Source organism: Apteryx mantelli, chromosome 4, assembly GCF_036417845.1.
Source record: "Apteryx mantelli isolate bAptMan1 chromosome 4, bAptMan1.hap1, whole genome shotgun sequence".
In the NCBI taxonomy this organism is placed as follows: Eukaryota; Metazoa; Chordata; class Aves; order Apterygiformes; family Apterygidae; genus Apteryx; species Apteryx mantelli.
Genome location: NC_089981.1, coordinates 45,322,155 through 45,334,083, shown reverse-complemented (window position 1 = coordinate 45,334,083; position 11,929 = coordinate 45,322,155). Strand labels below are relative to the sequence as shown.

Here is an 11,929-nt window from a genome sequence, read left to right as displayed (position 1 = left end):
GCATTCTACTAACTGTTTTCTCTAGGTGAGAAGAAAGTATTGACCCTTCTGCAGGAGGGCTAAGAGAGGTAGAACAGTGGTGGGGTTATCAGTCCCAGCACTGTGTCTACAAAGGATCCCTCCGAGTTAGACAAGTTGTGTTATAAGCTGATATCTACACATGGCTGCTGCAGCCAAAAAAAGTTATGTCACTTTGCACTCTGCTGTACATGGGACTGTAAATCAGGGATGAAATTCCCTGCACCTACCTTGAAAGGGAGCTTACTGTAAGAAGTTCTGCCTGTTTTTCAACACTGAGTACATAGGAGCTAGCCCTATATGAACTCTTGGAGAAGAAGAGGAGTAGAGTTCAGTGTGGAACTGATTTTAATGACAAAAAGGAAATGTATTGGAACAATTACAGAAAGTCATTCACAGTCAAAAAGTCTAAATCATCATAGAAACCTTTTCTCTGTGTGTGCAAAATCTGCTGCCTTTAAAAATAACAGGTCCAGTCCCCTTGAATGCACTTTCTATTACCTCTTCTTTGTGCCTGTTCTCCCAGGCAGTTGCTTGTTCTTTGTGACTGTCTTGCTGTGCAGGAGACCTAAACTGTATCTGCAGGGGACAAAAAGGTGAGGAAGTTGCTGAGAACAGCAAGCTGCTTCTGCTGATTTGGAGTTCCCATGCTGGCAGATGCCTATTATGGTGTCGGGAAAAGTCCCCATGATGCTCCATAGGGGAAGAATAGTAAATGTCTGTAACCTAAGTACTAGCTTCTGCTGCCACGAGGGGAAGGGAACTGCACCAGAAAGGGAACTAAAAGTGGGAAGTGAATGTGCAGCATCACCATGTGAAGAGCCAGTGCCTCTGGTGCCTGCTGTGGTCTCTCATCCTCTGCCAAAAGCTACAAGGCAGGTGGTGAGCACTTGGCATAAAGTTTCCTACAGCAGCTGCAGTGTGCAGAGACAGGCCTGCAGCTTCCATCCATCTGGCCTTGAAAAAAAGAATCATACTTTGGACAATGACAGGTGAAGGGCTCTACAATTACCTGCAACTACTGATCTTTTTTTTTTGGGGGGGGGGGGGGGGGGCACAGGGGGTACAGCTATCCAGTGGGGAAGATGGGAAGAAAGACCACAGAAATTGGCATTTAGTCTTAGGTAAACAGCTCTGCTACACATCTTTGATGACACTATAAAAACTTTCTGCAGTAAAGCATGTTTCTTGGGCTCACAGTTGATGTCTGGACCACCTGCAGTACAGGATCCTTCCTGGATCCTTCTGCAAAGGCTCTAGTAATAGATAAGTTCACAGATGGGAAGGTCAAGTTCAAAAACCAAATCTTTAGAAAGGGCCCAAGTTTCCTATCTACAAGGGACTCTCTCCTTTCTATGGCCAACATTACACAACAAAATTGTGTGCAGGTTTGCTACGGATAATCACATGAATTCATTTACAGGATAAAGCTCTGGTTCTGTGGATCATATGTAACCTACTCTGAACTATTGCTAGGTTTCCAATTCTGTCCTGACTCCAGGCCAATTTTTCTTTCTTGAAACACAAGAAGGGAAAAAGATCAGTTGCCAGCAGCAATTACTTAGCAGCAACCTCAGAAATGTTTTTCACTATCTGCCATCATCTCCAGCAGCTCCCTCTGCATGGAGAACAGATGAGTCTCTGTGCACTGTTGGTGAGCTGGGCCCTCTACTCCAAGCCCAGCCTTCCCACCATCCTCAGCCCAGTGGCTTGAGAGAAAAGTGCACAAAGCAGGTTGACCCTAAAGAAAGATGTGACTCCTGACTACACTGGACATGACACCCGCTGGAGGCCCAAGCCCCTCTGCCACAGTCACAGCAAGTGATAACACTTACAATCACTGAAAGGAGAAGAATTCTTCATGGGGAGCAGCAGCTCCAACTGGCCATGGTGGGAGTCCCAGACTAGTTAAGCTGTACGAGGGCTAGGGGCACCACACACCAGTAGGCTTCACAATTAAAATTCAGAGGAGTAGCTCAGTCCTCTCCCTCGGACATCACCTTTAGAAAACATCCAAAAATCACAGTCCAGCTTCATTCTGGGAAGCAATGGCCAAAGCAGAAGAATGCTGAGTAACTGAGGTGCCCAATCATCACGGGCAGCACTGCTCCCTCCTACTGCCTGGGAAGGAGTTGGAGCAACTGTCATGCCTGCTCTTCTCCCTCATTGGAAACGTGCCGGTAGCCAGGGGGCTGAGATTGTATGCGAAAGAGTACAGTCAGCAGGAGGATGATAAGGAGAAAGAGAATGGATCCACACACAGCCAGAGCCACAAACAGTTCTGCAAGGGAGAAAACAAGTGGTCAGCATGGTATCATCCAAGCTTTCTGCTTCTGCCACGCTCCGATCCAGCCTGGGCTCACCTGTGTCATGCACAGTGCTTGCTATCTGGCATTCTTGCTCCCAGTCCTGGGGAACGACAGGATCAGTGAGTTGCAAAAATCTGTGCAGGGGACATTTTTGCTGACAGCCAGGGAGTGTCAGTGGGAAAGGTTCCTTCCCGCTCTCGTTCCGGAAAAACATCTCCACAGAGAAATTACTGAAAGTGAAACACAGCTAGATTGGTTTCTTGCTCCAGCTAAAATCATCCCTTTCCAGAAACCTTTTAGTGTGTACACCCTTTCCCTTATTCTGGTGGTGATTTCCTAAAAGTCTGCCCTAGGTTGGAGCTTAGACTAAGTATCTAACCCTTGCAGTGAAATCACAGCAGACATCTTTACTGCAGCCCTCACCCATCATCCTCTTCATACAGCTCAAATATATGACATGAGGCGTATGGTGCTTGAATCCTGTTGTAGACATCTAGAGCCATCTGCAGTGCCACAAGTGTGGTGTCATGCTGAAAAAGAGGGGAAAAAAACCAAATCAGTTACCCTTATGAATGGGGCAGGGCAGCTCAGACCATACCAGTAAGGACTGTGCTGAAGGGAAGTCACCTTTGTAACTTCCATCTGGAAGAAGGGAGAGGAGCAGTACTATTAGAAAGGTGATCTGTGATGGTGCCAGAGAATGGAAGGGAGTGAAACACAGCTGTATATATCATGCTTCATTCTTTGAGAACTGGCCTCTGGGGAGCAATTTGGGAGAGATGCTTGACCTTCCAATCAGCAGGCTGCTGGAAAGGGGGATGACTCTCCATATCTACACTGCTGAAACACTGCATCTGAGTAGCATCAACCCATCTACTAAATATAGCAATGACTCCCCAAAGTCTGCCAGTCTCGTCTGCCAGTCTGAGCTAACAGGAACAAAATGCATGTTTGAATTTTCCTCAGAGGCCCCAGAGGAATGATGCCAGATACTGGACAACACACCCAGCCAGAGGCAAAGATGCATCTCCTGATCACTGCATGGGCTGCAGAGAAGCTAGAAGAGGTTAAAACCATTAGCAAGGCTCAAACCACTGTGTGAGGAGGAAGAGGAGGAGGTGGATTGAAGCTAGCACCCATGGTCTGACTTACCGCAGAATAGGCAAGTAGTTTCAGGTGCTGGTGGGCAGAGATGTTTGCGGCTTTGGTTAGGTTCTTCCTAATGTGATCCAGCAAGACCCCTGAAAGGGAACAGCCGATAAGATTCAAAACCTAGATAGAGCAGCATGAAGCTCCCTCCCTGGTCCACTCACCGCCTTGCAAACGAGCTTTCTCTATCCGATGGTGAATCCCAAACAGAAATTCAAAACTGAAGTCTTTTAATTGCTTCAGTCGAGTCATGACATCTGAGGTCACCCATAATGGCAGCTTCATCTTGTGTGCTTGCTAGAAAGAGACAGAGAATACTCATCTGCAGGTAGCACGGACCCATGGATCAATCAGAGGCCTGAGAGTCAGGGCATCTGAGTCTTGCCCAGACTGCTACTGATTTCCTATATCGTTGTAAATATGTCACTTTTCTGTTTATGCTTCTGTCCTCATCCTGCCACACTGCATACAAAGAATATATGTGGTTAATGTCCTTGCTTTTTAAAGTTGTTTCAGAAACGAAGTATGAGAAGCATAAAGATTAAAAGCTGGGAGCTACCATTTCTGTGAAAGCATAACTGGAATGTAGGGTTATTCTGCAACACCAGTACAAAAATACAAGCCAGGCACTTGCATGGCTAATTCTGCCCCACAGATGGCATGCAGTCAGAAATAAAAAGTGAGAGAGCACAGACTCAGTTTCTGGTGTACCTGGCACACAATTCCCTGTGAGGCTATGAGGGTGGACACGGAGGCCACTGAAGGAGAGCGGAGGAAGTTAGCACTCTGCAGACATACTGCGAGGCACCACTGACAGTCCAGTAGTCAAACCCAGAATATACAGAACAGGGAACCAAGGAAAGAATTTGCTTTGCAGCCAACCCATTACAAGAAAGGATTAGTTATACTGGCAAACAAATAGCAGTTGCGGTTCCCTGGCATTGCTCAGATGGAGCAATTTTCTGTGCCACATCCCATTAAACTGTCAGAAGATGGGGCTAAGTAACCTTAAGGGTCCATTCTGTCTGAGTAGTGCAGTGCAAATTCCCATCAGCAACCTAGGTATTTGGTTAGTTTTGCATTAATTTACAAAGAGACTAGCTGGGAAGTCCCCTCCCCCCCCCCCAGATGGTAGAGTGAATCTACTAGTTCAGGTGAGAGAAACAATCCTTCATTTAGGGCACTGTCTGTAAGAGTGAGAAAAAAGGAGGAAGCCCAAAGTGACTGAAGAGACTAGTATGTCTCAGGTATAGTTTTGAGAGTAAAACTTCCCTTCCTCACAACTTTCTGATTTTGTTTTCAGACAGTGAGCTGTTCTCCAAGTTCTTAGGGCTACAGTGGCTGTCAATGAGAAAAGGCCTCAAGGCCCTATCTGCAAACTCTTTCGGTGGGTCTTGAAAGGGAAAAGATTTGAAATTGATATTTCTGACACAAGTTGCTTCACTGTGATTGTTATAAGACAGGAGATTGGGTTTGTGATACACAGGGCAAATTTACACAGTGCAATGCAGCTCTGGACTAGAATTTTCTGAGCTTGCAGCAACTCAAGCTGCTGCTTTACATGGCAAAGTGCAATTCCGTGCAGATTTATCCCCCCTGCCAAAATAGTATATAGGTGCATTAATGTACCACTGCCAGGAAGCTAACTAGCCTGGCACCTCCACAGAATTAATTAACATGGACAGAGTGTCAAACTAGCTGGGTTTACTGCTTCTTCCAGAATTAGTTCGTTTGGTACTAAAGAGCTCTATAATATGCTTCATCATGCTGTATAGTTATATGCAAATAAACTTCTGCAACAACTGTAAGTCTCCTGGATACATGATCTTCAGCATTATCACAACACAGCTAACCTGATTTTGATTTTGAAGCCTTCATGAGATGTGTTTTCAACAAAATTCCACATGAATATAGAGGTTGCTTTCCCTCCCCTTCAAGACAGTAAAATGGTAACATCTGTCTCTAGAGTCTTTCTCTGTCAAAGGCCCTCAAAATATTTTACAGATGTTGCTGATCCAGGTTGTTTTATGGGCTTTTGCAAATTAATTTGCCACCAAATCCAGTGAGCCCAAGAGACCAGATTCCTGTGGCCCTAAGATGATGACCAAACTTACTTCACAAAACAGTGTGTCATATACACTCCAAACAGACTCGAGAGAGACATCCTGGATCCCAGTCTCATTTGCCACCATCTGCAGGAATTGCTGTAGGAAGAGCAGAGAAAGAAGCTTTCAATTCTCCAATCTCATACTGTATTACATGCACACGATGGAGATGCTCTTACCCTTTTCTCAGAGCTCTAATTACCTAGAGGTGATTACTTTAGCTACAATCCTCAGACCACCTTATCTCATGCAGCAATCACTTACCAAATTCTCTTTGGTCTTATTTGTGTATTCTGCTGAGTGCCGGGTTTCATTCTGTAGCTGTTCATACCGTGGACAGGGGGTCAATGGAAACTTCAGTAACTGGGCAGAGACAACAAGAGCAGCTAGGTCACTGGGAACACAGAAATGCAGAATCCGAAGACAACACCCGCAACTGTAATGAAACCCTAACTAGTTGGGTGCATCTGTAAACAGCTTCAAATACCTCCTTCTAAGGTACTTCAGACTGTGCATGGTCTGGCAAGGTGTTGCAGTTAACGTACTGAGTGAACACAGATCCTGAATTCTTTTCTCATTCAGAGAACAGAAGAATCTTTGCAAGGCAGGTCAAAAGGGAAACAAGACAATCTGAACCAAGTCTGAAGGAAGGACTTTTGGGGATGTCAGCAAAAGTAGCCACCCTGCCATCCTCGAGAGTAACTTACCCTTTCCCCAGACTCAGGCACTGTGTGCACAGGGATAGGCTGCCAGGAAACGTTAGGGTTGAACATCTCTTCTCTGTCTGGGGGATACAGGCCTGCCAGATTGGCCTCTGCGCTCATCAGCGTCCGATCACAATCTGTGCTGCGGATGAAGATCTGCCAGGACAGAGACAGTGCACTGTTAGTAACACTACTGTAAGTGGTGATGCTTGGACACAGGACAAGGCACTCGCTGAGGAACTCTGCTGAGTGCCCCGAAGCTGCTGGTGAAGTGGGCAACAGTGTAACAGGAACTCCTCCAGTGACTGAGCCTGCTGGTGTCACCTGGCTAAAACCTTAAGGATGGACAGGAAGACAATTTGTGTATAATACTATGGCGGTCTGTCCCATTTATCCAGAACAGTGAGATGCACTGTGGAGAGATTATAGATAGAGAAAGGAGTCTGAATATGAGTAAGAGTCAGAGAAAAGCAAGAAAGAGATGCAGGTAATGATGGGCACAGATAGGAAACTCACCATCTTTACAGAGCAGGATTGGGGCAAACTCCTGGATTCAGTTCTCGGTTCTAGGAATGAGCTGTTGCTCACTCAGGAACATGCCCTTTCCAAGCCTCTATTTTTCCATCTGAGAAATGAAGACAATAATCATCTGGCTAACAGGAGAGGAAGAGGAATGGGGACTGAGATCTTATTTGATCACTGTGAGCTCTTAGGATTAATGGGCCAAGATGGTTTATCATTCCAGAGCTCAGAGAGAGATATTTGAACCAGAAAAAAGAGAAAAGAGAATATACAGAGGAGAATAAAACAGAATAGCAAAGCTCTGGTATCCTCGGATCTGTGTACTGAAAACATTTAGGGGAGATCAGGGAGAAGCCAGTAATAGAATAACAGGAGCACATATGAAATTGTGAAAAAAATGCCCTAAAAGCCAGCATATTGGATATGAAACAAGAACAAAAAACTAGAAGAATCAAATACAATGTCAAGATTAGGATTTTTTTTTTTTTTTGGTGATGTTAACTGTGGAGAGAGAAGCATACAGAAAAATGCATATGCTCACTCTGTATAGTACCTCCCATGCAAACTGTATCTGAAAACTTAAGTTAATAGCCGGGGGGGGGGGGATCAGACATTGTCTTTTCTCTGACAATTTCTACCCACTTTTACCTCTTAATTGTGGCTTAAAAACAACAGAGCCTGTACTCATTACACAGGATTGCATTCATCCTAGGTAAGCCCTAAAGAAATAAAAAGGAAATATTTTAGAAGATAAGGGTCTAATTCTAGAAGTGTCATAACAAGCAATTAAGCCCTGAGCATATATGCTTTCTTCAGCAGCTTTTTCCAGGGCTCCAGCTTGTCGCTGAGTCAGGTGACAGATGGTCATATGGTGTCATCCAGAGGCAACACTTCTTATAAGAGGGAGCTTGCTCAACTCGAGCAGGGATTCAGGCTTGGTTAGCAGAATGGTTTCTGTTTGCATGTGCTTTGATTTGTTTTTCCTTCTCGAGAGAAGAAAAACAGTTTCAGATGGCAAAGCTTTATAAGAACGAAGCATGTTTGGAAAGGAACTACTCAGGAAGGTTAAAGGATCTACGTTTGAGCTGATGCTGGAAGTTTTGCTGATGAAACAAATGTCAAAGAGGGGATGTAATCTGAACCATGTCAAGCTCTGTATTTACTGGGGACCCTAAAAAAAGGGGGGAAACAAAGACAAAATCTCGGCTTGCCTCATTTGGTCAATCATACAACATAAGCACAGATAAAATAAGTGAACAGATGTAGAGCCAGCAGTGGGACTGAGAGCCAGCCTTCCATTCAACCTACGTGAAGGCATGCCTCTCATCGTGACACTTGCTCATCTTCCAGTTGACTCACACCTATCTGATCAACCACCATGGGTATTTTGAGAGCTTTTCTATTTCCTTAACTTTTTTTGATCCTTCAAATATCCTTCTGTGCATAGTACATGGTTCCCAAAGGGCTCTGTATTTTTTATAAAGGAAAACTACATGTGACTATCAGTTTCTCAAGAACTAGCATAAAGTGTGGCAACATCACAGAGACAAAGAGGAAGAATAATAGCTTTGGGGGATTGGGGCCCTCAATACTTTACAGGTGGAAACAAATGACAGAGTCACTTGTAGACAGTAATTGCTGTTTATGTGTATAGACTCCCAGGAGATTGTACCTGAAGTGTACTGGAAAAGGTAAGGCATATATACAGGCTGCATTCGTGTTTTTAATCAAGAAAAGCTGTTACGACAAAACAATCTCGAGTGAGAAACCAAGCTCCAGATGCAGCACAGCATTCCTGTTTTCTTTCGTAAGTTGACTTCAGAGCAGTTGGCTTCAACTGGCTTGTAATGGTGCTGCTGCTGTGCAACCTTTGCCTGAACTGTCTCAACATCTACCAAAAGGACAGCGATCAGGTCCTGCGCAACCCTTCCCCCCATCTTACTGGCCTTTAAAGCCACCTGCAGCCAGGTTAAGAACAAGCGGCTGCTCTTAGGTCTCTCTTCTGCAGCTCAGCAACCAGCAGGGGAACCGGACTGGAAAACAAGAATATTTTCAGACAGACGGACGGCACCGGTATTTCCCCCCCCGCGAGAAACCGCATCCGGAGAAGCGCGTCGCACCCCGGCCCTCGGCTGCCGCCCTGCGAGGCACCGGCCGCCGCCGCCCCGGGCAGGGCCGGGAGCGAGGAAAGTGCTGAAACCCGGAATTTCTGCCGAGATCGCCGCGTGGGGGCAGCCCCCCCGTCACTGACCTCCTGCCGCCGGTACGTGGCGTTGAGGAAGCCGCGGTAGCGCCCCCGCAGGGCCCGGCCCAGCTCCCACTGCTGCCGCATCCCCACCTGCAACGGCACGGCGTCACCGACGGCATCGGGCGGGCAGCGGGCGCCCCCGCGCCGCCCCGCCGCCGCGCACCTGCGTGAGCTGCCCGAAGCCCTGCGGCCAGGCGGCCTCCTGGTAGGGGTCCCGCGGGTAGGCCTTGATGGGCGAGCGGTCTCCGTGGCGGTACACCTGCGGGGCGGCAGCGCGGGCGCGTCACACCGGCCCGGCCCGGCCCCACGGCGGCCCGGCCCGGCCCGGCCCGCCCGCGCCGCCGCTGCTCACCAGCGTTACGAAACGGAGGCTGCGGGCCCGGGCGAGCGGCGGCTGCAGGCAGACAGCCAGGAGCAGCACGACGGCGCCGCCCGCAGCCCGGCCCGCCTGCCCGCCCGCCATCGCGCTCCCGAGCGACGCGCCGACACCCCGCCCGGAACCGAGCCGCCGCTGCCGGCGGCCCCGCCCGGACACCGTTTTTCCCTGCACACCGGAAGCGCCGCGGCTGGCGGCCGGGCGCGGGGGGCGGGGGGCGGCTCACGGCGGCGGGGCAGGGAGGAAGCCCCGCCCCCGGCGGGGCGCGGGGGGGGGCGGCTCCTCCTCACCTCCCCCCCCCCGGCGTGCGCGCACTGCGCATGCGCCGCGCTGCCGGGCCGGTTTGAGCCGGGTTGCGCCTCGCTGCCGGGCGGCCTGGGTCGGGCCGGCCGTTTCGGGGAGGCCGGTTTGGGGGTGACGCGCCTGGAGAGCAAAGCCTTGCCGTTCCCGTTGATGGGCGGCGGGGAGGCCGTAGGCAGCCGGGCCCCTCGGCGGGGCCGCAAGCGGGAGCCCGGGAGGCCTGGCGGCCCCCAGGCTCCCTTTTGATCATGCGAGCAGTGCGTCTTTAATGGCCCCCCTCTGGTTTGGGTAGTCACTGGCTGCATGGGAAACCCAAATAGGCCCGAGTGGAGGGTGCTGGCATAACCACAGCTCTGCTCACACGTCGGCCTGCCTTTGGCAATTCCGCAAATACTCGTGTGCTTTAAGGATGTAGGTGGTGTTGATGATGTCGCTACCAAAAAATCTGTGGTTTGTTAGGAACGTAAGCCTTAATTTGCAGTGCTTGATTTAATTGCGTTGCTGCTTTTCTCAAAGAAACCAATGTTACCTTAAATCTGTGCTTAAGAGGCACAGTCACATGACAGTTTATTCAAGTGACTTCTTTTTAATGCAGGGAAGGTTTCACAGTATCCTGGCATAATCTCTAATATGTTAGATACAGTCTTAGTAGACATTAACAGTGAAAATGTGTTGCCGTATGTAGGCCAGCTGCCCTAGCTTCGTATGTCTTTAATCTTTTCATCCCTGAGTATCAGCTAAGGATGACTGTGTGGCTGTATGAAAATAGAAGTCTTTTGTTCCTGGTGACTCTGTTGACAAAGGTCCTGCTACTTGCCAGTTTTGCTCAGATTTAGTATTTCTTTATGAACCTCAAGGAATTACATGAGCATGTGACAAAATTGAGCTTTTGTTATTAAATGTACATCTGCTGAACTGTTGGCCAAGAATCTAGGAGGTAGCATTTAAAGAATGGAGGAGAAAAATCACAGGTGGTCAAACTCATCTCATGATATTTAGTGCCAGTGCACAGAGACATGTAATTACATGAGATCCTCAACTTTCACTTTTTTAAAAAAGAAGGAAATTTACAGTTCTTGTGTTTGCAAAAACATCTTGGAAACATGGAGCTTAATGGCTCAAAAATCAGAAAGCTTATTTCTCTGTAGGTGTTTATTGGCTTAAAATTTTATGTGGTTTGCAACATTAGGAAATTAAGTGTAATATTTTATAGAGTGCTGAATTATTTATGAAATAGAGGGACTATAGCAAGGAAGATTTGATGTAACATAAAAAGTTTAGCTGGATGGAATAATTTGTTTAATTTGTTTGTGCTTGAATGCTTAATGAATTAAAACTAGTGCTATTTTTGGATCTTTTGAAAAGCATTATGTTGTATAATTTTTTCCTAATATTAGTATTGCTAGTCCTGATCCGGTACTATTTGGGTACTTGTTGGGGGTGGAAAGAAAAAGTTATTTGCAGACAAACTGTGTGTTGTTGCTGTAGACTTCTACTTTATTTTTCTTCTGTTAGTTTTGGTTCACTTTTGTGATTTGAGATTACTGGTGGAAAAGTAATACTAAATTTGTGATAAAATAAAACTTTGAGCGCCACTGGGGCACAAACAAGCTTCAGACGAAAGTCCAAATCTGAACAGCATGTAATAGGTTTAGTGACCTATAATTTAAGAGCAGTTTTTGTTTAAATTTGCTTTGAGAGTACAACTGGTAATTTTCATGTCAGACCAGCTTTCCAAGCTAAAACTGATGCATAAAGAAAAGGATTGGCCATAACCTTAATTATGGGTCATCTCCTGCTTCTTTTTAATGTGCTGGGGAACAATTCATCGTTACTTGTGAAAGGACGCAGCCAGGCACCAACAGGGGCTCGCCACCCTTGAGCGACCGACTCTGAGGCCTCGCCTGCATGAGCAGAATATTATTTAAAATGTAGCTTTTAATTCAGTTTAAGGCAGCGTATACAATTGTGCTGACGCTTATTTTTTGGTTTGATTTGGCAGGTAGGAACCGGCGTGAATCCGAAGCAAAACCACCCCGTGGCTGAAGCAAGCGCTCGGGGAGGACTTTGCGCCCATTCGGGTAGGCTTTAAAGCCGATTCAAATGGCACCGGAGGTGGCCGGGGGAGGGGAGGCGCCGCCGCCGCCGCCTCCCTGGGGCCCGGGGCCCGCGCTGCCGCCTCCGGGCCTGCCCAAGGG

General features: G+C 47.5%; 2 protein-coding genes across 2 annotated transcripts in view; one reads left to right on the top strand and one right to left on the bottom strand.

Annotated features, from left to right (window-relative positions):
- Positions 1-348: 348 nt before the first annotated feature.
- Positions 349-9,563, bottom strand: ACP2 (acid phosphatase 2, lysosomal). The gene is made up of 12 exons (XM_067296376.1): positions 9,408-9,563; positions 9,219-9,314; positions 9,059-9,145; positions 6,289-6,441; positions 5,846-5,944; positions 5,591-5,680; positions 3,641-3,773; positions 3,480-3,568; positions 2,751-2,857; positions 2,382-2,557; positions 1,854-2,299; positions 349-597 (listed from the first exon to the last, which is right to left on the bottom strand). The coding sequence occupies exons 1-11, from the start codon at positions 9,516-9,518 to the stop codon at positions 2,163-2,165; spliced, it is 1,278 nt and encodes a 425-aa protein (XP_067152477.1). The 5' UTR covers positions 9,519-9,563; the 3' UTR covers positions 349-597; positions 1,854-2,162.
- Positions 9,564-11,796: 2,233 nt separating this feature from the next.
- Positions 11,797-11,929, top strand: part of NR1H3 (nuclear receptor subfamily 1 group H member 3) — a 29,420-nt gene continuing 29,287 nt past the window's right edge. The window contains exon 1 of the mRNA XM_067296371.1: positions 11,797-11,812. The gene's annotated coding sequence lies outside the window, so the exon portion shown is untranslated. The remainder of the gene's footprint in view (positions 11,813-11,929) is intronic.

Bases quoted from the DNA above. Each gene is read 5' to 3' on its own strand.
- ACP2 (XM_067296376.1), bottom strand. From the start codon at position 9,518: ATGGCGGGCGGGCAGGCGGGCCGGGCTGCGGGCGGCGCCGTCGTGCTG. The intron at 5,945-6,288 runs GTAAGTTACTCT...GTCTCTGCCCAG, and splicing joins TGCCTGAGTCTGGGGAAAGG to TTACTGAAGTTTCCATTGAC. The intron at 5,681-5,845 runs GTAAGTGATTGC...CTCTTCCTACAG, and splicing joins ATAAGACCAAAGAGAATTTG to CAATTCCTGCAGATGGTGGC.